Source organism: Diabrotica undecimpunctata, chromosome 9 (assembly GCF_040954645.1).
Source record: "Diabrotica undecimpunctata isolate CICGRU chromosome 9, icDiaUnde3, whole genome shotgun sequence".
In the NCBI taxonomy this organism is placed as follows: Eukaryota; Metazoa; Arthropoda; class Insecta; order Coleoptera; family Chrysomelidae; genus Diabrotica; species Diabrotica undecimpunctata.
The window spans coordinates 30425458-30451141 of record NC_092811.1 but is presented as its reverse complement, the minus strand read 5'-3'; the positions used below and the strand labels follow the sequence as shown (position 1 = coordinate 30451141).

General features: G+C 34.7%; 1 protein-coding gene across 2 annotated transcripts in view; it reads left to right on the top strand.

The window, feature by feature from the left end:
* The window catches only part of wts (serine/threonine-protein kinase warts), a 63330-nt gene that overhangs the window by 9907 nt on the left and 27739 nt on the right, over positions 1-25684 (top strand). For both annotated transcript variants that reach the window (XM_072543081.1, XM_072543082.1), the window contains exons 3-10: positions 4373-4834; positions 8371-8691; positions 9261-9505; positions 15989-16365; positions 17001-17370; positions 18767-19102; positions 23426-23604; positions 25375-25643. In XM_072543081.1, coding sequence (XP_072399182.1) covers positions 4373-4834; positions 8371-8691; positions 9261-9505; positions 15989-16365; positions 17001-17370; positions 18767-19102; positions 23426-23604; positions 25375-25643 — 2559 coding nt within the window. The remainder of the gene's footprint in view (positions 1-4372; positions 4835-8370; positions 8692-9260; positions 9506-15988; positions 16366-17000; positions 17371-18766; positions 19103-23425; positions 23605-25374; positions 25644-25684) is intronic.

The following is a 25684-nucleotide window of genomic DNA, read 5'->3' as shown; positions in this document are numbered from 1 at the left end:
TGGACCAAAATAATCCATGCCAGTATGTGTAAACGGAGCAGTAAATGTTGCAAGTCTACATGGCGGTAGAGGTGACATTTGTGGTGGTTTTGGCTTAGCAAATTTGACCTTGCAATTTTGACAATTGGTCCTAATCTTTTTAACTAGTCTGAGTTTTGGTATATATAATTTTTTTCTTATCTCATTTACTACAATTTCATGATTTCTATGGTGATATCTTTTGTGATAGTCTTCAATAATTAGTAAAGTTAAACGACTTCCTCTTGGTAAAACTATTGGCCTTTTTGTTTCTGAAATAACATCTCTAGCTTCATCTAATCTTCCTCTTATACGAAGTAAACCATCTTCATCCAGATATGGCGATAATTTATATAAACTGTTTGATTATTTATTTATTAACTGTTTTCTGTAAGCTACCAGAATTATTAGTTTTTAATTGTTTTATTTCATTTTTGAAATATTCACATTGAGTTTGCTTTATTAAAATATTTCTAGCACCTAAAAGTTCTTCCGAAGTTAATATTCCTTTAGGCTCTTCAGATTTCATCAATTTTGCATAAACAATTCTTAAAAATCGAAACATATATACAGTTGCTCTTAAAATTCTATTAAATTGACTGAATCTTTCAAAATCTATTAAACGTGGACTATTAAATTTTACTTCATGAGTGGTTAAAATTTCATCAGCTTTTTCCTTTTTAAGGGTGGTGTCTGGAGGCCAACTGTTTTCTAATTGATACAGAAAATCAGGACCTTTAAACCAACACTTGGTGTTTTTCAAATTGGGACGTTTTGTCCATTTAGTAGCTTCGTCGGCTATGTTATTCTTAGTAGGTACATATCTCCAATGTGATATCATTGAGTTTTGTTGAATTTCGGCCACTCTGTAAGCAACATACTTTGGTAATTTTCTTGGGTCTTCATTTCTTAACCAGCTTGAAACTGTTGAAGAATCTGTCCAATAAACAATGTTGTGCACAGTTATGGAAAGGTGTTGACAAAGGCTTTTAGCAAACCTTGAACCCATTACCGCACCATTAAGTTCCAATCGAGGAATAGTTTGTGGTTTTAATGATGCTACATGTGTTTTCGCTCCAATCAAAGTACACTCTATGACATCTTTTTTCATTATTCTTAGATATGCCACACAAGCACTTGCGTATTCGCTGGCATCTACAAAAATGTGCATTTGCGTATTGGTATCCTTCCAGTTTTCGAGTTTATTAAGAAAATATCTTGAAATTGAAACTTTCTCTATTTCTGGAAGCTGTTTTAACCAAACAAGCCATTTTTGAAACTGTTCATTGGTTATTGGTTGATCCCAAGAAATGTTACTCCTCCATATTTCCTGTAAAAGAATCTTCACATAAATCAAAAAGTTTGCTAACAAACCTAAAGGGTCATATACAGACATTAAGATTTGTAAAATTTCTCGCTTTGTTGGCTTTCTTAATCCACTTAAAACATCTTTGTTTCCTTTATTACATTTTAAATTGAAAATAAAATTATCACCCTTTAAATCCCACCACATTCCTAGAACCTTATCTATGCTCTTATTGTTTCCTAGATCTAGGTTGACTTCTTCGTTATTTCCGTGGGAGGTGTTCATGATTTTCATTAATTTTTCAGAGTTTGATCTCCAGTTTCTTATTTCAAAATTTCCGCTGGCGTGAATTAAGGCAATTTCTTTTGCCAATTGGATGGCTTCATCCTCAGTGTCTGTTGATTCTAAGAGATCATCGACATAATGATTCTTTACTATGGAATCAACAGCGCTAGGATAGTCTACGCTAAATTTCTTCGCATTAGCGTTTTTAACAAACTGTGCACAACTGGGTGAGCAGGTAGCCCCGAAGGTCATCACAGTCATGATATAAACTTCCAAAGGATTATCAGAGCTACCATTGCGCCACAAGAATCGTTGTGCATGTTGATCTTCTTCTATTATACCTACATGAAGAAACATTTCCTTGATGTCTCCAGAAAAGCCAATCTTTCTTTCACGAAATCGTAGGAGGACGCCTAATAGAGAAGCAAGTTGGCCATCTCCTTTTAATAACATAGAATTTAAGGATATTCCCTGTACGGTTGCTGCTGCATCCCAAACTAATCTGAATTTGTCAGGTTTATTAGGATTAAAGGCCGGAAATATGAGAAGATACCATGTTTTTTCTTGATGCTCTAAGAGTTCTTGTTCTGACAGTTTTCTAATATATTTCTTTTCTAGAAAATCTTGAATTTGTTGATTAATTTTGGTACCTAGTTTTGGATTTTTCTTAATTTTTCTCTCTATACACTCCAGTCTTTGAATAGCCATGGGTTTACTATTAGGGAGTTTCAAGTTGTCGTATTTCCAGAGTAATCCAATTTTATATTGGTTACCAATTTGAAATAGGGTACTTTCTTGTATATGAATAGCCCTATCTAATTCTTTGGAAACAGACGGTTTAATATTTTGAACTCCGAGGCTTTCAACTAAAAAGAAATCTTTTACAGTATTGAAGAGTTCTTAGTTAGTAATGCTTTCAGAACTACATTCGCAAATGTGGTATGAGTAGTTTAATTCCACATCGTTATTTGAAAACATTGCAAAAATGGTCCAACCTAACCTGGACTTTGCAGCTATCGGTTGAAGTTCTAGACCTTCCTTCACTCGAAGTGGTAACGCCAAGTCCCAGTTATCTAAGCCTATCAAGATCTGAGGAACAGCGTTCTTATATGATTTGAAAGGCAAGTTTTTAGATAGGGAAAGCTTTCTTTAATTGCCTTTGCATCGAGAGTTTGTTTTGGAAGGCCTAATTTTCTTACCGTTCTGGCTGGTCGGTGGTCAAATTCTTTGGCCCCATTATAATCACCAGCAATAGAAAAAAATACTTTTTCTGACGCATCTCTAAGCGTTGTTGATTTCCTGTCCATTTTAAGCAAAGTTGTTCTAGGTTTCCCATTATATTTAGCTTTTTAGCAATACTTTCTTCTAACAAAGTAACGGAAGACCCTTCATCTAGAAAGGCAAATGTAGTGACCTCCCTATTTCCATTTCTTAAAACAACGGGAAGTATTCGAAAGCGTGTTCCTTGATGTGCATTACTTTCTTCATCTGCAGATAAGAGGTGTGATTCTACTGTTTGCATACCGCTTTCCTTTTTGATAAGCTTTGTACTTTTATTGGATACTTGTTCTGAAAATTCATGAAGAAGAGGATGATGCTTCTTTTGGCATTCTTCTTTGTTGCATTTTACAGGATACTTACAGGGAAATCTGTGTTTCTTTAAGCAAAGCCTACATAAATTACATTATGTGTTTCACTGGAGGCATTTGTTTCATGTATATTAGCATGCACATTATTATTAAATTGCCTTTTTTTATTACTTTGGTCATTAAGGGCTAGTGTAGGTAGAGCAGAACAAACATTTGTTGCCAGATTATACAACCAATCAGCAAGTTCCCTTAATCCCTGAAAATTTTGAAAAGCACTGCGATATATCGCCCAATTAACTTTAATTTGTGAAGGTAGTTTCTCTAATAGTTCATGCATAAGGGTAGGGTTATTAAGATAGTCTTTTAAATTAGATGCTTCCAATAAAACACATAAATTTTTAACTGCTAAAGCAAATTCTACCAGAGTTTCAAGTTTTTCCGGTTTAGGAGGTGGTAATCTACGAATAGAATTTATATGAGCTTCAATAATTTGCTCTGGTCTTCCAAAAAGAATTTTTAATGTATCTATAATTTGGGGCACACATTGAGGTAATATTAAAAAACTTGAAACACTGACTCTTGCTGGACCTTTTAAACATTTTTGTAATCTTAATATATTCTCATGATTATCTACTTGACATAGCTCAGTAGATCTTTCAAAACTACTAATAAAAACGGGCCAGTCATATGGATTACCATTAAAAATAGGGAGATCTCCAGGATAGTTTATTTAAATTGTTTCCTCACTTCACCTCTCATGATGCTCGCTGGACCTTCCTCAGTTTGTAGTGAGCTTGCTTGTTTGCATGCCTATTTTTCTATTCCTTTCCTGTCCCTCGTGAAGCTACTGAATGGATGACCCTACTGGCAGAACTCTACATACCGGGAGAAGGCTAATGAAATCTGGGAAAAAGAAAACATAATGCAACATTAGAGTTCCAAGTTCGTGTGGCAGCATATTGATAAGAGCTTGCCTTATGCGTGCGCTGATGTCAACTCATGTGTAACTCCCAATTTGTACTTAAGTTATTGTAAATTGTACTTACCTTATTTATTAAACACCGCCTCATAAATATTCATCAGGAGGAGAGATAAAACATATAATTGTCACACCATTCTTTAGGTTTTAGGTATAATTAATTTCTTCTACATATAATTTTTTTCTACTTTTCAGGAATCTTCCATACGCGCTCTACAAATCACTAATGGTCGTGTAGATATTGCTCTCGATTACCTTAACAAACAATCAATCGATCCGTCCATAGGCCAAAAGACAACTTCTCCAAGCTATACGAAGCTTATCCGCAAACAGAGCATAGAACGGGAGCTAGGACTACCGAGAGGCAGTCCCGCTTTGGACAGTGGCGCTGGTAGTTCCCGTTCAGATAGTCCTCGACTCATAGCCGATTTGCATAGCCGGTATTCGCCGAGTTTCAATGAACCTCCGCCACCTCCTCCGCCTAGGAACACACCGCCGCCACCACCACCCCACGTCGGTAGCGGAGCGGGAGCGTATCAAGCTCCTCCAGTGCCCAGTAATGTTCAACAGATGTTTAAACGCATGTCGCCAGCACCAGTGGTACCGGCGAGAACTCAGACTGTTGGTCAGGGGTACAATTCTCCGGCGCTACAACAGGTATGTAGCTTATAGTATAGTCTCAGATCCCATTGCAAAATCACTATGTTCATAACATAGTTAATCAAACTCACATTTTTACCTACATTTATTAATACAGGAGAATACAATTAATGGTTATTATTCATTTTTGAACAAAAATTTTATTTTGTTCACTTATTTTTTAAATAAAATACGCTCTTGACGTAAATGCATGTTTTTTATATCAAATTAAAGCTATTTTTTAATATGATGATAAGGATAAGAATAATGAAGGTTGTCTGATAAAAAATGGTCGCAAATTTGGGTTGTCAGCTGTTAAAAACGCGAATTACCAAAGATAAAGTAAAATAGAGTTAGCACACAACGACTCTGTTCAACAGTATTATTATTATTATTATTATATTACAAATAAGGGTAGAGGAGCAAGCTCCTATTATGCCCAAAAATCAAAAATAAAAAAAAACATCCTTATAAAACTAATACCAATTATAAAGTTAAGTAAACATAAACAATTAAGTATATCATACAAAAGTTGAATGTTGAGACAGTAAATAAATAAATAAATAATGCTGTCAAAGAAAAAAAAATCCTATAAATAAAATAAACCACTAAAATATCAAGTTTATTTTTAAAGATGTTAACACTAGTTGCCGATATGGTGTCTTGATCCAAATTGTTCCAGATATTAAAGATTCTATTTGGCAAGAAGTTCACCCTGGACCTTGCAGTAGTTTGTTCCCTTTTCAATTTGTATCGATGGCCTCTTAATCTTTCGTTTTGATTCAAAGTGAATATGGTGCTTAGGTTCCCAAAGTTATGTTTTAAAATACGGAAGGACATAATTAGATCACCTCGAAGACGTCGCTGCTCGAATGTCGTAAGATGAGCCATGGATAATCTATCTTCATAGTTAGGTCTTACACGACCGTATGCCAGTCTTGTAGCTTTACGCTGAACATTTTCAAGTAGGATCTTATCGCGAATGAGATCTGGATTCCACACTGGTCCGGCAAACTCAAGAATAGGTCTAACATATATTGAGTAAAGTTTACTAACAGAAGTTAGAGATATACGTGTAAAACATTTACGGATCAAAAACAGTTTCGAGTTTGCACGTTTACACACCGACACTATGTGATCAGACCAATTTAAGTCACTATTAATTATCACTCCGAGATCATTGTGGGAGGTTACCGAGTTTAAGGGATGTCCATTAATAAAGTACGGTAGTGATGGGTTATTTTTGCCGATATGTAAAACAACGCATTTTTCAATGTTAAGCGGAAGTAACCATTCTGAGGACCATTTGAATATTGCGTCAAGATCTTATTGAAGAACATGTTGGTTAATAGTTGGATTCACATATAATTTTGTGTCATCAGCGTAAATGGAAACCTTACTGGATACGATGAGCGGAAGATCACTAGTGTAGACACAAAATAGTAGCGGTCCAAGTACTGATCCTTGTGGGACTCCACTCTTGACTGGCTTATCTAGTGAGTGGTCTTCCCCAACACGAACCCTGAAGTATCTATCGGATAGAAAATCTTCAATCCAAATGTTCAACTTTCCGCGGATACCATAGGGATCCAATTTAGCTAGTAATCGACGTTTTGGAACACGGTCAAAAGCTTTGGAGAAGTCTAAGTTGACTACATCGACAGGATTCCGATTGTTTAAAGATAATGACCAATCATTCACACAATGAAGTAAGTTTGTGATCGTTGAACGACCTTTGATAAAGCCATGCTGTTGGTGAGGGATGATATTTTCTTGAAGAAGAAACTCAGACATAGCTTCTGAAATAATCGATTCCATGACCTTGCCGACAATAGGAACCAGGCTGATTGGACGATAGTTATTGCAATCAAGTTTATTTCCTTTCTTGAATATAGGAGTAACCGAAGCCAAATTCCAGGACGAGGGGAGAGAACCTTGATTAAAAGAAGCATTCATTATAAGAGATATAGGGATGGCTACAGTTTCTGCACATTGTTTGAGGAAAAAGAGGTGAGTCCGTCTAATCCAGGTGATGAATTATTTCGTAGTTTCCTTAAATGATGTTTAATTTCATCAGGTGTGAAAGATATATTGTCAAGAGTTTTAGACAAACGTGGGCACATTATTTGAGGAATGGTATCGTTAGGTTCATCTGTAAAAACCTGAGAAAAGAATAACGATAAACATTCCGAAGATTCGTTATTCGAAGAACATAAAGACCCGTCAGCTTTTTGAAGTAACGGTATGGAGACTTTAGAAGATAAAGATGTACGAATGTACCGATAAACTTTTTTACTATTACCACTAGCAATGATAGATTCTTCAAATTCTGTTCTTAACTTTAGCAAAGATTGTTTGACTCGGTTAGAAAAATTACGGTGGGCGAGAAAATCATCAAGGGATCCAGTAAGTTTATATCTTCGCCAAAGCTTTCGCTTATGTCGAATTAAATGGGTAGCTGAGAGGTTAATCCAAGGTTTTAGTCGGTTTCTGTATAGCTGCCGTTCGGTTGTATAATCAGAAATTGTAGTAATAGCAGTATGAAGAAAAGAGTCCCACATTGACGATGGATCAGAGTGATTAAGAAAAATAGATTGCCAGTTTAACTGGGATAAAACTGAATTTACATTAAAGAAATCAGTAGTGGCATACGTTACGAAATTATTTTTGCAAGGCGGTGTTAAACTAAATTGAATGTGAGCAGTAATAGGTGAGTGGTCAGAAAGACCCACAGGAGAGGACACTTCAAGTGTAGAAATTAGTTGATCATCATTTGTGAAAAGTAAGTCTAAAATTGAAGGATTATTGTTCGCTCTAAACCTTGTAGGTTCAGTTATCAGTTGTAATCAATTTGAGTTCATGACAAAGTTTCTAAACAAATTTTGGGAATTGATAGTATCAGTTTTGGAAATAATGGGCCAGCTTATGTCTGGAAAATTGAAATCTCCAACAACAATAAGATTTTCAAGGGATGATAATTCCTCAAGTTTGTTAATAAGCATATTGTCCTGAGTAAGTACTGTATCCTATATACTGTATATGTAAGTATCTATCGACGCATGCTTTAAAAACTCGCACAACTGACACTAGCCATGTCAATATCGATCGATGATTGGATTCTCATTTTTGGAAGGGATATCCCTCAGCGAAATCAAAGAGTGCTTGAATGATGTGTATGGTGACTATTTTCCTTCGATGAAGACAGTCAAAAATTGGTTTAACAAGTATCAACGTGGTGCCAAGTAGGTTTTTAATGGGCCACTCCCATGTGCCTCGAAAACGGCTACAACGGAGTATAACGTGAGATTGAAGTTGCGCGAGATAACTGAGCCAGTAGACATCTCAAAAGACCGCATTGGTCACATTCCAGAAGGATCGCAGCTGCATGAAATTTGGGACTTGATGAAAAGTCCACACATGTTTCCTAAATATTTTTTTCTGCAGAAAATAAAAAGACATTGTATGTATGTATGTATGTAAGACACCCACTAAATACTTACGGGATGATGAATGTTTGCTAATTTATTTTTTCTATGTTTACTTATCTATTTCAGCGAGGTACCAGTCCCGTAAGCAGTGTTTCCACCTCATCAGGTCGACAACCGATGGTAGTCCAAAACGGTCCCCAGGTGCAGCAACAACTTTCCCAACAAATGCAAGCACTGAGCTTATATCAGAGTAGTACTGCGTCGACGTCTGAACCTCCTCCACCTTATCCGTTGATATCATCGAGTCCTGCCAATGGTCCCCCCCCACCTCCTTCCTATTCTGCTTCAATACAAAATAGGCAAAGTCCCACGCAGGATTTTAGGAAAAGTCCATCGTCTGGAATCTATTCGGGGTCAACTTCAGCCGGCTCACCTAGTCCTATACCGGTATGTGCAATATTTTAATATATATTTTTGCATTTATTAAAAAAATGTACTATTGGTTTAAACCTTTTGAAAATGTAAATACATAGGCCTAGGGTGGATCGATAATCGCAAAATTTTAACAAAAGTGACAAATTGATTTGGAATACCTACCAAAAGTTACCTTTAGTAAAGATAATAAAAAAGTATCTTACGACTTTTTGATAAAATTACATCTTCTGCCCTCTACCGGCTTTGAAAAACGAAAAAAAAAATGGAGTAATAATCGCAAAATTAAAAAAAAAATTTTTTTGAAAAATTGCAAGAAAGATTAGTTTTGTAATACCAACTGGCAACTTTTGCGCACTATTCCAAAACAGTTTTCGAAACTTCGATTTTTCGATCCACCAGGCGTTTAAAATATTTAAAAGGTCACTAGGTGATAAAGAGTTGATTGCATATTACAGTACTTTTATCATTAGTATTCTGGATTTTTCTATTTTACATTTACTATACTTTAAATTTAGATTATAAAATTCGTTTAAAAATATTTATATCACTCAAGCACTAAGGAAGTTCAATATTTTATGTAGGTTTCTACAAGCGCTGCATCTACAGCCATTTCCCGACCAACACCATTGCAGGCTTGGGGCGCACGCCAGACCATTTCACAGCCACCGATCATCATGCAGTCTGTAAAAAGTACGCAAGTACAAAAACCAGTTTTGCAGACTGCCATCGCACCGACATCACCTCAGCTTCCGTCACCAACGAGTACCACTCCTCCCGCAGTGTCTGTGCCGCCTCCGTCATATACCGTTTCTATACAACAGAAGGGGTAAATTTTTTAAAATTTTATTACACATTGGGTGATAAATTTTTAGTGCAATCTGGAAAAATTGAACATCGTGTTTAAAAAGATTTTAAAATCGAGCTGCAAACCTTTTGAAGATTACAGTGAAAAAGAATCAGGTCTTCACGAGAAAGCTGTTAAAATTTTGCATTATGTCTTAACGGTATAATTTCTATACATGTCTATTGGCAAACTTCTATTGATCTCATGAATCTACATAGTTGCTGTGGAACTAATAATTTCATTTGATACCTTATCAATGTTCTTTACCTTGTATAGAAGGAATGTTGTAATAGTTCTTGTCTTCTCTGGTCATATCGCATCGTCTATTTGACATGTTTTATCTTTTTGGTCATTAATGGTGAACCACAACATACTACTGAGAAAGTGCGTTATAGTTATGATACATTCATCTTTATATTTTACTATGGTAGTCTTCCCAAAAACGCATCTATATTGTCGAGGATCTGAACGATTGATTCGCTAGAAACGCAAACTTTTATTATTTTATAGTTGCGGGTAAACTACACTCACTTTATTGTATCCGGACAAATTGTTCATAGGATTTCGGCCCAGAGCCAGTGTACCTGATACTAAATGTTCAGTATGGTCTGTCTGTGGGATCTTTGCACAAATATGAACAAAAATATATGTACCACCTGTGAATAAGTCGATAAATCAAAACTACAAACTTTTCATTATGACTATTTTAAACATTTTAATAGTTTTGACTGTATATATACACTCCAGTTTGCTGATGACCAGGTAGTGCTAGTGACCGACAGGGAAGACATGCAGTACATGCTAAGAAAACTGATAGAAGAATATAACGACTGGGGAATGAATGTCAATACAACAAAAACCAAATATCTTTGTATTGGAAACGAGTCAGATAACATAGACCTCGAAAACGGACAACATATTTCCTGCTGTCAGAGCTATGACTACTTGGGTGTTGCTTTTGACAATACAGGAACTGATACACGGGAAAAAGAAAAACGAATCACTCAAGCAAAGAAAGTCTTAGGATGTCTCAATAGTATACTGTGGAGTAAAGAGATAACGAAAGGAAAGAAATTTAATATATATGAGACCATGATTAAAACTACTCTTCTTTATGGCGCTGAAACATGGAGAATTAGTGAAAAGAACAAAAAGCGAATAGAAGCAGTAGAGATGGATGCAATGAGAAGATCTTTAGGTATTTCCAGACGAGACCGAATCAGAAATGATGTAATAAAACAACGTATGGGAATAGAAGGAAATATAACTCAAGATATAGAGAAGAAACAATTAAGGTGGTATGGGCATGTTCAACGGATGCCAGCATCAAGACTCCCCAAAAAAGTAATAGAATGGCAACCGATAGTTCGACGGAAAAGAGGAAGACCCAGATTAGAAGGGCAACACGGCGTAAACAAGTCCATGAGCGAAAGAAATTTAACAACAAACGACTGCGAAGATAGGAAGAGATGGTGTTTAGGTATCGGACAACGTCGAAAGACGTTCTAAACCGATGTATATATAATAGTTTTGAGGAATAAAAAATTTAAGTTTAGTTTTCGTAGAAATTGGCGGGTAATCATGCAATAAATGAAATACATAATATTATGAACTGTGAGTATATCACTTACTTTTAAAAAAACTTTTTTTAACCTACCCACTTCACGCCAAATTTCTGTGTTCTTATTGAGTTACCGACTTATTGTACTTAATGTAAATTTCGAGGTCAAAAAATTAAACATTTTTTATACTTTATTTCTTTATAACATGCATGATCAACTTTAATTGGAAAAGGAAACTAAAAACTACTGATTATCTGCATCAAACTCTTCCAAATCGGGGTCCAAGTCTTGCATGTCTGTAGTGGGCAAATTTCGGTAAAAATTATGAAAAACTTCATCGAAGTAGGTCTTTCTTTTTCTCCTTACTATTTGGTAGCTGCTGCCACAGGAAATTTTCTCCATCGGTGTTAACTTTTTTAACGATTAGTGCTCCTTTTCCTAGACTGCTGAAATACAAGAAATCTTGTTTTATTACCAATACTTTGAATGGTTTCATTCTTTTGCAGGATCTTACCATCTGATACCAGTCATTAGGGTGGTTGATCTTCATGTGTGTGTTTCTCTATAAGAGCATGATTCGTATCACTGAGTATGCCCAGTGACTAAAAACTTGGAAGTGAAAGTGAACATGAAAGCGACTTGCCGGTTGTTATTTTGGCCTCCACAAGTATCTGAGTAGAAAGTTATCTCTTCCACATCATGAAGTTACAGTTAAAAGGCGGTAAATATAAGAAGCTATCCGATTGCCACCTCTTCCAGAAGTTGATTCGTTCCATATGAAACATGTAACTGCATTTGTTGCTAAATCGTGAACGATAAGGTTAAACGTCCACAGTTGACGCTTATAAAAGACAGTGTTCGCTGTTAAAAAGGGGGTTGGAAGGCTCTGTTAAAGATGAAAAGCGTATGCTCTTTTTTTAATGTCTGAAGACGCAACCTCCTTGTCCACCTGTTTCGCCTTGTAGGCATCGTCTGCGAGCTGATGGTGTTTATCCCTCTCTTGTTTCAAATTCTCTTTCTCCTCTCCCCCTCAAGAATATATTTTGTTTCGAAAATATCACATTTAGAACAAGTATCCTGTTTAGGTTTTTTAAATGCAAGGTTCAAAATGTAGAAACAGTTCTTGTACAACGTTGAGGCAGGTTTGTCTGCTGTTTTTTTTGTACATGTCCTACATTTTAGCAATAGATAAGTCACTAGACAAGTACTTTTTAGATGCCCTATTCCTGCAATAGTGGCTTTCATTTTTAGGAAATGACAAAATGTGATGTTTGGCGTTTTGAATTTCTTCCGCAGATCGTTTATTACCTGAAATCGCAATTCCACGTCTATCACAGGAAATAATTCCAGAAAATGCATTTTTTTCTTTTCACCCACAATCTCAATAAATCTTTTAGTTTCGCCAAGGGTTACAATGAAGCAAGTTTTACAAATTGGCTTTTGTATGTCAGCAATAATGATGCTATATTTATATGAACATTCTCTTTTTTTTTCTTGGTCCTAGCTTTTCTGTTTTCTTTTTCTTTGGATTTATGTTAATTAGAGAAGCAATATAGTTGGCCCATCTTTCTCGACTTTCCAAGTTCCAATAATTTTGAAAACATTTACCCCGATCTTCATCTGAAAACCTTTCATTACATTTTATACGACATGCTTTTAATGGCCTCATATTTCTAGGTTTTACGACCTTTTCTTTTTCAGTAGTGTAACTTTTACCAGAATTTCTGAGTTCTTTACTTCCTTGTCTCTGCTTTCGTGTCCTTACTCTTCTTTTTTCTGTATTATTTGGCTCGTTTTCCACTGAAACATGACCTTGATCTTTTTTATTTGCCTTGTACGAATCTTTTCCTGTTGTCAGATCGAATACAATTTCAGTTTTATCTGAAGCGTGGTTTAATTTTGCATCTTTGATACTATTGTTCTTTTCTGTGCACCTTTTTTTTCCTTTAAGTAACTAAAAAAAGCATATTTTGAGATAAAAAGAATTTAAAGTATTACCGATCTCATTTGCAACTTGATCATTACTTTTCTCAGTATTTCTCAGATTTCAAAGAAATCGGGATCAACGATGCTATCATCTGAATCGAAATCATAACTATCATAACTAATCTGGTTAGGGTCACGGTCAGTTGAATTAAACGTACTTGTCGACTAACCGGGATTAGCATTAATGCACTCTACTCCTACAAGATACAAATAAAAAAATGACTAGTCAAAATAGAAGCAATTACAGAAAACACGTACCTGATTCAATACGATCCATAGGAACACTATCGGATATCACATTCATACTGTTTTGACTGTTTATTTCTTCAACTTGTATTAAACTTTGTCTTTCACTGATGTTTCTAGGAGTTTCGGGCAGATTGTCTTGTTTTAACAGGTAAAATACTTAATGGTCGTTAAAATACCGGCTCGCATGTTAACTGCATAACCTTGAAACAAAAACTTACGGACTAGTCTTGAATATATCTCCCCATTCAAATGTAAAACTCCCTACTATTTTGTTATTTTGATAAACAGGTAATTGAAGATACCAAGAAAAATAAAGCAAAATGCAACATGCCCAATTGGGTATTTCTACATACCTAGTTATTCACTGAATGAATATTATGTACCCGGATGGTCAAGTTAAGATACATTATTTCAAACAAATATTTAAAACTCTTCTATATTAGACAAGTCGATATACCGGTTCTGATACCAAATAAATCGTCAAATCCAAATATTCACGAGCTTCTAACAAGTAAGCTCTTGCAAATTTGAACTATTTCTATAACTACTCATTTATTCACCTGACGAAATTGAAAGAGAACTACAGTAGACTCCCTCTATAACGAGAACTGAAATGGCAGACTAATTACCTCGTTATAAGTGGATCTCGTTATATCCAACAACAATAATACTGTGCATACATATGAATATGTAGTTTTCTAAAACATTAAGCCATTCGGAGCAATATAAGATGCTAATAAATATTGTTTGAATGGTGTTTTTGAAAAAAAGTTGTTTACTTTTATTGTCAATGAAATACAGTAGACTCCCTCTATAACGAGAACTGAAATGGCAGACTAATTACCTCGTTATAAGCGGATCTCGTTATATCCAATAACAATAATATCAAAGAATATAGACGCTTATAATATTGTGCATACATATGAATATGTAGTTTTCTAAAACATTAACTTTCTATAGTGAAGCCATTCGGAGCAATATAAGATGCTAATAAATATTGGTTGAATGGCGTTTTTAAAACAAAGTTGTTTACTTTTATTGTCAATGAAATGCATTAAAACAAAAAAGAGTTGTTTACTTTTACTGTCAATGATATACGTTAAAACAAAAAATCTGTATTCTGTAAATATGTATAAAGCGTATAAAGTTATTTTGTCATTTTTGACTGCTTTAAATTGTCCAGTATTCTATCTATCATATTTTCTAAACATGTGAAACAGTTTTATGCTTCTTCATTTACGTTTTGTCCTTGGATAGTTTCTGACAACCTTTAAAACACTTTCCACATCTTGTCCATTAGGACCCATATTATTAGGTGTGAATGGTCAACCCAATACAATGACACTTGTGAATCATAAATTTTACATTTCCGACTAAGAATCATAAATTGTAAGAAGTTTATTGCGGGCGGCCCGCAGTTAAAAAGGGTATTTATTTATAGCTACGGCCGGGCCAAAACGTTAAAAACACGTTTTTCAATCTTATTTTCTCTCGTTATAAGCAAATTTACCTCGCTATAAAAGGTTATAGTTCAATAGAAATTTCACGGGGCATCTAATGTACCTCGTTATAAGCGAAACCTCGTAATAACCGTGTTCGTTATAAAGGGAGTATACTGTATATTAAAACAAAAAAGAGTTGTTTACTTTTATTGTCAATGATATACGTTAAAACAAAAAATCTGTATTCTGTAAATCTGTGTAAAGCGTATTTTCAAGAATAACATAAACGACTGCGTCTGCAATTGGAAAAAGTCTGTCTTCTTCCAATTGCAGTAAAGTTTCTGACAACCTTTAAAACACTTTCCACATCTTGTCTATTAGGACCTATATTATTAGGTGTGAATGGTCAACCCCCTACAATGACACTTGTGAATCATAAATTGTATATTTCCGACTAAGAATCATAAATTGTAAGAAGTTTATTGCGGACGGCACTTAAAAAGGGTATTTATTTATAGCTACGGTCGGGCCAAAACGTAAATAAACACGTTTTTCAACCTTATTTTCTCTCGTTATAAGCAAATTTACCTCGCTATAGAGGGTTATAGTTCAATAGAAATTTCACGTTACATCTAATGTACCTCGTTATAAGCGAAAACTCGTAATAACCGTGTTCGTTATAGAGGGATTATACTGTATTTCAAGATTGAGATATATTGTTTTTACGAAAATTTGACTTATCCACATCTTCACGGATGGTACAGAATATTACCGCAATATTTTTTATATTTCATCTCTTTCCTACTTACCTAAAACCATGAAATTAAGTCGCTTTCCTACATAACAAAAAACATCAAACAAAAGATAGTATGTAATGTGATAAGTCAGTGAGTTATTCACTCACTGGGAACTTTCTAATTTTGTAACTTTTTTGATAAGTGTCAGTGCATTTATAGTATGTTTACAACTGATTTTTTATTTTTATTTTATATTTTTTTCAAAAATAGTCGTTTTCGGCTAACTAATATCTTAGGTTCAATTTTTTGCGTTCACAATTTCGTCTGAATTACGTGACAGTTCAACATGTATTCGGATAAATATCCGTGTTATATTAACAAAATATAAATAAATACGTAGTAGTTCAATTTTACCAGATGGTTCTAATACTTTGAATATCCTCTCTGCTTTGTGATTGGTTCAGTCAATTAATATTGAATTTTTGATAGTTATAATGGTACGAAGCCTGCAATAGCTCTACCCGCCGCTAGTCCCTCAAATACCGTTCCACCAGTGACCGTACCAACAACGGAACCTCCGAGTTATGCCAGCACGATGCAAGCGAAAGCAAAAGCGCAGCGAGGGATGGGCGCCCATCCGCCATTACCCCCACCGCCGTATTCATCCGATGACAACCACGTTCAAGTTTATACGGTAGATAGTTCGATGTCGCCGAGGGCTAGTCCTCATGTTCACCCTTCATTACAGAGGAAATATTCTCCTGTTGTGAATAACGAATGCAGGTCAGACAGTCCCCAGTCGACTAGCAGCGGAGACAGTAGGAATCATTATTCAGATAATGGAGCCCCTCCGTTACCACCTACAGGTAATATTGTTTGTTTATTGTATATTTGAAAATTGCTTTTAACCTAAACCATAAGATATTTTGGACGGACGGACTACTTTTAATTGACATTTTAACCAACTTGTAGTGGTCTGTAGCTAAGGTAAATTTGTACCCAATTAGTGCTTTGTATAGTAAAGGGTTTTATTTAAAAAGCAGATTTTAGAACCCTATACTTTTATTGTAGTCAACTTTTAGCGATCATAACTCCGGAACTAATGAAACGAACATCTTAGTTTTCCTTTCTTTATATGTTTTACGATATCTGGTTCCTGGCATATTCTATAAAGTTCGAAGTGGTATCGTCTTCTCCACACTCCATTGTCACTCACTGCTCCGTAGATTCGCCTTAGTACTTTTCTTTCGAAACATCCTAAGATCTTTTCGTTACTTTTTGTTAGAGTCCAGGACTCTGAACATGGAATAATAATTTTCTATTTTCGTTATTTGTGTGATTCATATAAAAAATTGTAAAACACTGGCAGGCTACAGATTAACGCTTTCAAGCAAGAATTGTTGAATTATAAAAGATTCGGTCTCGATTTGACTTTTCGAAATTGGATTTTTGCGAATGATTTATAGCTTTTCGTATCAATCTAACCGTTATATTTTTTTAGCTTCTTCATCTGTTAAAAACAACTCAAACAACAACCACATAGTCAACGGCAATAGTGAAACTAAAGCCAACGATACACCACCTCAACTACCTCCTTATACGAAAATCAAACACCAATCCCCTATACCGGAACGAAAGAAGATTAGCAAAGAAAAGGAGGAGGAACGGCGAGACGGAAAAGTGAAGAACTATTCACCGCAAGCGTTCAAATTTTTCATGGAGCAACATATAGAGAATGTGATCAAGTCTTACAAACAAAGGCAATTTAGGCGAATGCAATTAGAGAAAGAAATGAATAAAATAGGACTTAGTTCTGAAGCGCAAACTCAAATGAGGAAAATGCTGTCTCAGAAGGAATCAAATTATATAAGGTAAGGTTAGTTGATAAGTAGAAAGTAGTGTTGAATTATTTAGGCCACTTATTTCTTCAATTTTACATGGTATACATGTATGTATGTATTGAAGCATGGAGTTGACACTGACGCAAGCTACTGAAAAGCGGATCGAAATGTGGATCTACAGCATGTCACCAACGTTGAGTTCCTACAGCGTATGACAAAAGAAAAAGAAGTGCTCAATTTAGTGAAACAACGTAAGCTTGAGTAACTCGGACACGAGATGCGAAACGAAGAAAAATATCGAATTCTTCAACTCGTTATGCGGGGTAAAGTATTTGGCAGGAGATGCCCGGGACGCCGTCGTCTCTCGTGGTTGAAAAACCTGCGACAATGGTTTGGGATGACCTCCGCGGAGCTGTTTCGCAGAGCAGTCAACAAAACCATGATAGCCTTGATGATCGTCATTGATGATACATTTATTAATACTGTTATGTTCAAATCTTAACATATTAAAAACTCTGTCCAATCATCATTGGGGTGCAGACGAAGACTCCTTACTTCAGATTTATAGATGTCTTATTCGTTTTAAAATACACTACTGCAGTTTAATTTATGTCAGCTAGCCCATCAGATTTAAAACTTCTTAATTCTGTACACAACACTGCACTTCGAATCTGCCTTGGAGCCTTCTGGTCTACCCGCGCAGAGAGTTTATACAGAGAAGCTAATGAACTTTCTCTCTGGCTACGTCGCCGGTAACTCCTTTTAAAATACTCGTCTCCAATCTCGGCTAATACCAAAAATCCAGCCTATAAATTACTAAGTAATGACTTTTTAACTCTCTTTCTCCTATTGTAACGAAATTATTTTGCCTACCATAGGGTAAGATTATGGGGTTGAAAATTGGGGACAGAAATTATTGGGGCGGAGATAGGGCAAACAAAATAATCGAAACTTGTGCGAACGGCACTCAGGGTTTGTTATTTTATTTAATTTTTGTAATTGTTTATAGTTTTATTTTATTTTATGTTACATAATTTTTAATATTTATTTTAATTTTTTATTATTTATATTTTTTTATAATTTTATTTATTTTTTATATTTTTTTATAATTTTATATAGTTTTGTTTAATTTTACTTAATTTTATACAATTTTATTTAATTTTGGTAATTGTTTAGTTTTATTTATTCTTGTTTAATTTTACTTAATTTTATTATTTTATTTTATTTTATACAAATATTTTAAAAGCAACATTAGCCAAGTCCAAGGCTACTAGGTGTCCCGACAGGCAGACTGCAGATATAAATATAAGGTTATTCTCAGATTCCTAATTTCATTTAAATCGCCATGTTATATGAAACTGTTTTATTTTCTACATACAAAAGTGTCATTTATATTCTTTTTAATTTTGTTATAATTATTTTGTAGGTTAAAACGAGCAAAAATGGACAAGAGTATGTTTGTTCGAATAAAACCGATAGGAGTAGGAGCGTTCGGCGAGGTAACGCTCGTTAGAAAAATAGATACCAATCACTTATACGCGATGAAGACTTTAAGAAAATCGGAAGTTCTGAAAAGGAATCAAGTGGCCCACGTTAAAGCAGAAAGAGATATTTTGGCAGAAGCCGACAACGAATGGGTAGTCAAGCTGTATTATTCGTTTCAAGATTCTGATATTTTGTATTTTGTAATGGATTACATACCAGGTGGTGATCTAATGGCGTTGTTAATTAAATTAGGAATTTTTGAGGAAGTACTAGCCAGGTAAGATGCACATATATGAAACCTTTTGTATTAGTGAATATATATTATATATGTATCTTTATGAGTTTGAAATTTTCGTTTCTTAATAAACTTTTAAAATTAATTACTTCCAATATAAAGTAATGTTAAACGAAAATATTTTTTTAATTATAATTATTAATTATGTATATTGAAGACGCCCAAAATAGTAATTTATCTTTACTCTCAGGGTTCTTGTTCAGAAATACTTTTGCATATTTGATTGAACCGGCTCAATACGAAAGTAGTAAAAGGAAATACAATAAATAAAAAATCTGTTAAATAAGTTATAGCATGAACTTAGTTATTCTCAGGGATATTAGGGTTTTACAAGAAAGTTATAACCATGGATAAAAATATGTATTCATTTATGCACTTGGACAGTTGTACCACTGTGTTAATGTTGTAGCAAGGGAGTGCACCAGAGAATTGCACGTATTTGAAATTTATTCATTTATATACACAACCAAACTTATGGTTTCATAAATATAGTTTCATGGATATGGAATCATATGATATTTCTTATTATTTTAATCGAATTAAAAAAAACAATCGACGAAGTCAAAGAATATTTATTTTAAAGCAATTTAATCACCAATACATGAAAGTTAATGAAACCCAAAAATTGTTAAATAATAAAATTGAAATTATTTGTTTTTAAGTCAATAGCATACAAAAGTTCAATGTACAAGGAATGATGTTTAAATCGTTTTTATTTATTTATGTTTTTTTAGTAGTCGGTGTTACTAACCCTAGGCCTTATGCAAGCTCCAATTCGCGTGGGCATGATCCTAAACAAAATGTCGAAATTTTTTTTGTGGTAGGTTATTTCCTTTTTTCAAGAGCCCCCTGTACTAGCTGTACAGTGTTTTTTGGATTATGCCGGCGAGGTCTAATTCTTTTTGTAATCATATCCCACAAATGCTCTATAGGGTTAAGGTCGGGTGAGCAAGCAGGCCACTACAAAATAGTGATATCTTCTGCTTCAAGGAAGTTTGTAGTGCCTCTGCTGGTATGTGGAGGTGCATTAGCATGCATGAAAATTAAATTTTTTTCCACTGCACTTTTTCAGAGTCTAACTAGAGGTTCTAGAACCAAATCAATATACCTATGAGCTATTAAAGTTGGTTGAATGGAAATTAAAGTAGTTCTTTCACCGACTCTATTACTTTTCCAGAACATAACACTTCCTCCTTTATCTCTGTGAACAAATCTGACTTTCCGTTATTGCTTGTCTTCCTCGCCCTCTAAATACACGAATTCACCGGTCATATGATTTTACAAAAATCTTGGTTTCGTCTGAAAATAGCAAATTTTGCTAATTTCCAATGTTTTAATTTTAGCCCAGTCTGGTTAAAAAAAAGGTCGAAAAATTTATCGCAGATATCTGAAGCTTTTAAGACATAGGTGGGGGTTACTAGATGACGAATAGATAAAAAAAATACTCGTAATTTTACATTGCGTTTTTTTTTAAACAATAATTTATGGACACAATTTGATTTTTTGCCTATAAGTGTTTTCCCTTATATTTTACATAAACAATATTTATATCATTTTTTTATATCAAGAATATCTTTATTTTCCAGTTTTTTTTTTTAATTAAAATTGATAAATAATTTACGGAGATATTTGCAAAAAAGCTTTTTTTTTTCAATAATTTATAAATTTTATTAATTTTTTTATTAACAATTAAAATGTTATTGATACATTTGAACATCGAGGAATTACCGTCTTTTAAATTTGTGCGAAATTTCCCCCGATCGGTTAAATAGTTTAAAAGTTATTTTATTTATTTATCCCTGAGGCTAAATATTTAAACTATTGAACTAGCTCTATTAATGATGCTAGACACATTTAGCAAATTTCATAGGATTGTTTAAGACTTAAACTATCTCAGAAGTTAAATGCATATTGCGTTTTCATCAAAATTATTTACAAAATAAACGTTTGAAAAAGGGGTATATTTTTTACTTATAAACAATTGTAATAACTTCTATATTTTTTAAGCTACAGACTTGTACGTACAACCATTGGATAGTTGGTAAAACTTCTATATTTTTTAAGCTACAGACTTGTACGTACAACCATTGGATAGTTGGTAAAAAAACTCACATTTAAAAAAAAGCCAATGACCTATAAGAACGAAGTTAGGGACTATTTTTAAAAAAATCTTATCTCCATTGTTACAAACATTAAGAAGTAAACTTTGCACAAATTTTGAATGAAAATCTAAACTTTATATTGAAAGTTACAGCTATAAAATTCATCCAATTTTTCGAAACTTACAGTCCTTCGAAACGAAGGTACTTTCGAAAGATCGACATAGGAAAGTGGAGGGGATGGCTGTTTCAACTCCGTTTTTTTTTTCGAGATCGGAACTTCAAATTGAAACACGTAGAAAAAATTTGACAGTCAATGCTCAGAAAACACAAATCGTCAACTTCACCAAAAAAACAGCACTACAAGGCCTAAAACCACCGGTGCTGGGAAGAACAGAGATTTCATTTACCAAAGAAACAAAATACCTTGGGATATATTTTGATCATAGGCTTACATGGAATACTCACATTCTGAAAACCACACAGAAAGCAACTATGTGCCTAGGCAGATGTAGAAGGATGTGCGGTAAGAATTGGTGACTTAACCCCAAAATTACTTTATGGCTATACACAAGGGTTATTAGATACTTTAACAATAAGTTCACAATTAAGATACCAGGCAGGGAAGACTGGAATAAAGGTGTACCCATACAAGCTGCTCCTGGTACACGGATGGCTCAAAAACATTGGAGGGTGTGGGAGCCGGCATAGTAGGCACAAATCAAGGGATACATTTCCCGGTCTATCTAAGGATGTGACAGTTTTCCAGGCGAAAATAACTGCAATCCATCACTGCGTGGAAGAAACAGAAAGTCAGGAAAGAACTTTTTGTTCAGTTGCCATCTTCAAAGATAGTCAGGCAGCGCTTAAGGCACTCAATTCTGTAGAGGTAAATTCTAAGCTAGTATGGGATTGCGTGTGTGCCCTTAATAAACTAGGAGACCGTAGCAAGGTTACGGTAGCCTGGGTACCGGGGCACGAGGGTCATAAGGGCAATAAAAAAGCAGATGAAATGGCCAAACAAGGCTCAACAATGCCATTCATTGGACAGGAACCCTTCTGCGGCGTTGCAAAATCAGTAACAAGAACGGCTACAAGGAAGTGGGTAGCTCACAAATCTCTGGAATGGTATAGGAATTCACCAGGACAAGGACAGGCGAAACAGTTCATTACAGAACATTTGCCAAAATTTACGGCAGACCTAATAAGCAAAGACAGGAAGACAGTCAAAGCCATAGTAGGTCTTCTAACAGGGCACTGTAAGCTGAATAGGCACTTGGAGCTGATGGGATTATCAGATGATGACCTGTGCAGATTCTGTCACCTCGAAGAAGAAACGGCAGAGCACGTTTTATATCAGTGAGACAGTGTGGCAAATGTGCGGTTCTTTGCATTAGAAGAAGAAAATCCACCGGCAAATAGCTACATGGAAGGTACAGTCTCGAAGCTACTAGACTTTATAAAAAGGGCCAGGCTAGAGGATGTTATCTAGGACTAGAGGACCACAATAGATCTGAAAAGGTTGCAGTGGAATAAGCCGAAAGGATCTTAATCTAATCTAGAGTAGGATTTTCTTATATTTCGCACTTATAAATATTTAAAATAATTTCTTTCGTTTTGACATCAAAATGACATTTTTTTTTGTTCGTTTTCTTGGAGGACAGAGTTATTTCGACAACCTTATCAGTAGTATATGTGCTGGACATATTTGTTTTTTTTTGGTATACTTATTATATTATATATTATTAATTTAATCTGCCGAGATTTAAAAATAATTATATAAACATTAATATATAAAGACACCATACTTACTTGTCAGATCAAAACAAGAATAAAACACAAATATTAATGCTAATAGTTATTTAAAACGTAAGAACCAATTTAGGAAATAAAGGTAAAAAATAAATACGACGTTCAAACAAGGAACGTTCTTGTTTGCACTTGCAACAAACTGAAAGCCAATCTTGCCAAAATAAGCGGCAACTTGACTAAGTTTTAATAATTCAATAGGAGAGCAAAACCGTACGCCTATGGCTTCTTATGCGCCTCAGCGTAATTCTGTTTATTCCCAGGGCATATTCATTATATATGCACCCTTTTTTAACACAATTCTTAAATATTTTTTGAAAACGATTGAAACGTCAAATTTTTAGTTAAAAATGTCATTTTAATTCTAAAGTTTTGCTATATCGTTTACTGTTTTTAGGTTTTATATAGCAGAATTAACGTGTGCGGTGGAAAGTGTACATAAAATGGGTTTTATCCACAGAGACATCAAGCCAGATAATATTCTCATAGATAAAGATGGACATATCAAGTTGACTGATTTTGGTCTGTGCACAGGCTTTCGGTGGACCCACAATTCCAAGTATTACCAGCCCAACGGTAAGTAATTTAAATTTTATTTATATATACACTCCAGAACAGAATTAAAAGGAATATTCCTTCACAAGGGTAAACTATAGATGTATTGTCGAAATAAAAGGTTATTCCTAACATCGTCCAATAACTTAGTAAGCTTAAATTCACAGTTTACCTAATTCGTCATCGAAGAGGAGTTTCTTGACTTCTTGTTGCTTGATATAGATGTCGCTACTAGCGTACACCGACATGGTATGTTACTATAACGACCATATAGATAAAAGCATTTTATTTTAATTCAAGCTACCACAAGTCTTCCTGATGAGGGGTGAAACCTCGAAACACTTGTAGAAGAATGGTGGAACTCAAATTGAATGGAAATGCAATCGTTTAATTTCATTTTAACGTCTTTTCTCTATGTAAAGAGCGCAAAAGATGGTGTTTTGGAAGGGTAAATTGTAATTGTATTGTCGGAATAAGATTATTCCTAATATCGTCCAATAACTCCAGTAAGCTTGACTGAGCGCTGAACTTGACTGAACTTGTTCTGAGCGCGTCAAGTAAAAGTTGGCATTTTCGATTTACACCGATTACGATGTGAGTTACAGAATGCCAATCCAAACACAAAAACGACGCGATAGATATCCAACATTCCGATTTTAGGTAATTACGATTCGACTTGGTCATTTCTATTCGATTTATTAAAAGTTACAGAATAGATCTGTATATTTTGTCGAGGAGGAAAGGAGGAGGCTTCACTTTCCAGAGGAAAGTTTTTATTACACTGTGGATGGTTCGTTTCATAATGTGTCGTTAAATTAGTACTTTTAATAAGAGCGACAGTTTTATTGCATATTAGGCAAACTGGAACGGCGCTAGGTCTATCAGGAAGCGTAAAACAATACTGTTCAGTAAATTCAGTCAAAAACTTCCCTATTTTCACTTTCAACTTTACGCTTTTTACGATCCATACCAATAAAAAACAAAAATCAGGGGAAATAACAAAAAAAGGGAATAACACAAAAAACAAACGGCGTCACAATAACACTCACTTGCTCTCAGCTCTATTATGTGACTACGACTGGCTGGCCAATGTCGGCGATGCGACAGTGTTTATAACTCTATGCGGGGATGCCCAAGCTAAGTGGCAACGGTGTTGCCAACTCTACGATGGTAATCAAACGTAAGAAAAGGCTTTTAAAAATTATATTTAAAATTTATGTGATTAAAATATTAAAATATTTTTGGCGGTCCAGTTTTCGACCTTTGCGGTCCGGAGTTATAACCAGTTAACCAGTCATTTTTCTTCTTTTTATTTGTTGCGTTTCCTTGTTTCTCGCCATTTTGTATTCTTCTTTATTTTGTTCTAATGGATTGTTGATCCATCTGATTCTGGCGAAGTTTTTTAGTGTTCTCTCTGTTGCTTCAGTCCATATTTCTTCTCTTTTCTTTTTCCATTTTATCCATCCTCTTCTCCGTCATGAATGAAATGAAATGTCAAATGGTGGTAGTTCAGATTTCTTTCCTAGATGGCGCCGTTAGTTTACTGGAAAAATGGCGTGACTTGTCATCATAGCCTTTTATACAGATAGATTATCTCATATATATGTCGCTAATAACCTCAGAGGTTGATGCGAAATTGTTTCTAAAAAAATGTTCATGAATTAATCTGATACTATGATTTGTGGATGCATGCTGATTATTGTTATATTTTAATATTTGTTCAAATTATTCGTATCCATCAAATATTAAAATCTCTAAATATGTCCATTAATTTGTCTTTTTTTATTTTAGGCGATCATAGTAGACAAGATTCCATGGATCCCATAGATGACTGGAACGAAGAATGTAATTGCAAACCTTTGGAAAGGCGGCGACGTCGAGAACATAGATGTTTGGCGCATTCTCTGGTAGGTACGCCGAATTACATAGCACCGGAAGTACTACAAAGAAAGGGCTATACACACGTCTGTGATTGGTGGAGCGTGGGTGTCATTCTGTACGAAATGTTGGTTGGTCAACCACCGTTTTTGGCTAACACTCCCGCTGAGACTCAATATAAGGTAAATATTTAGCTGCTATACGAAGTTACATACGATAACTA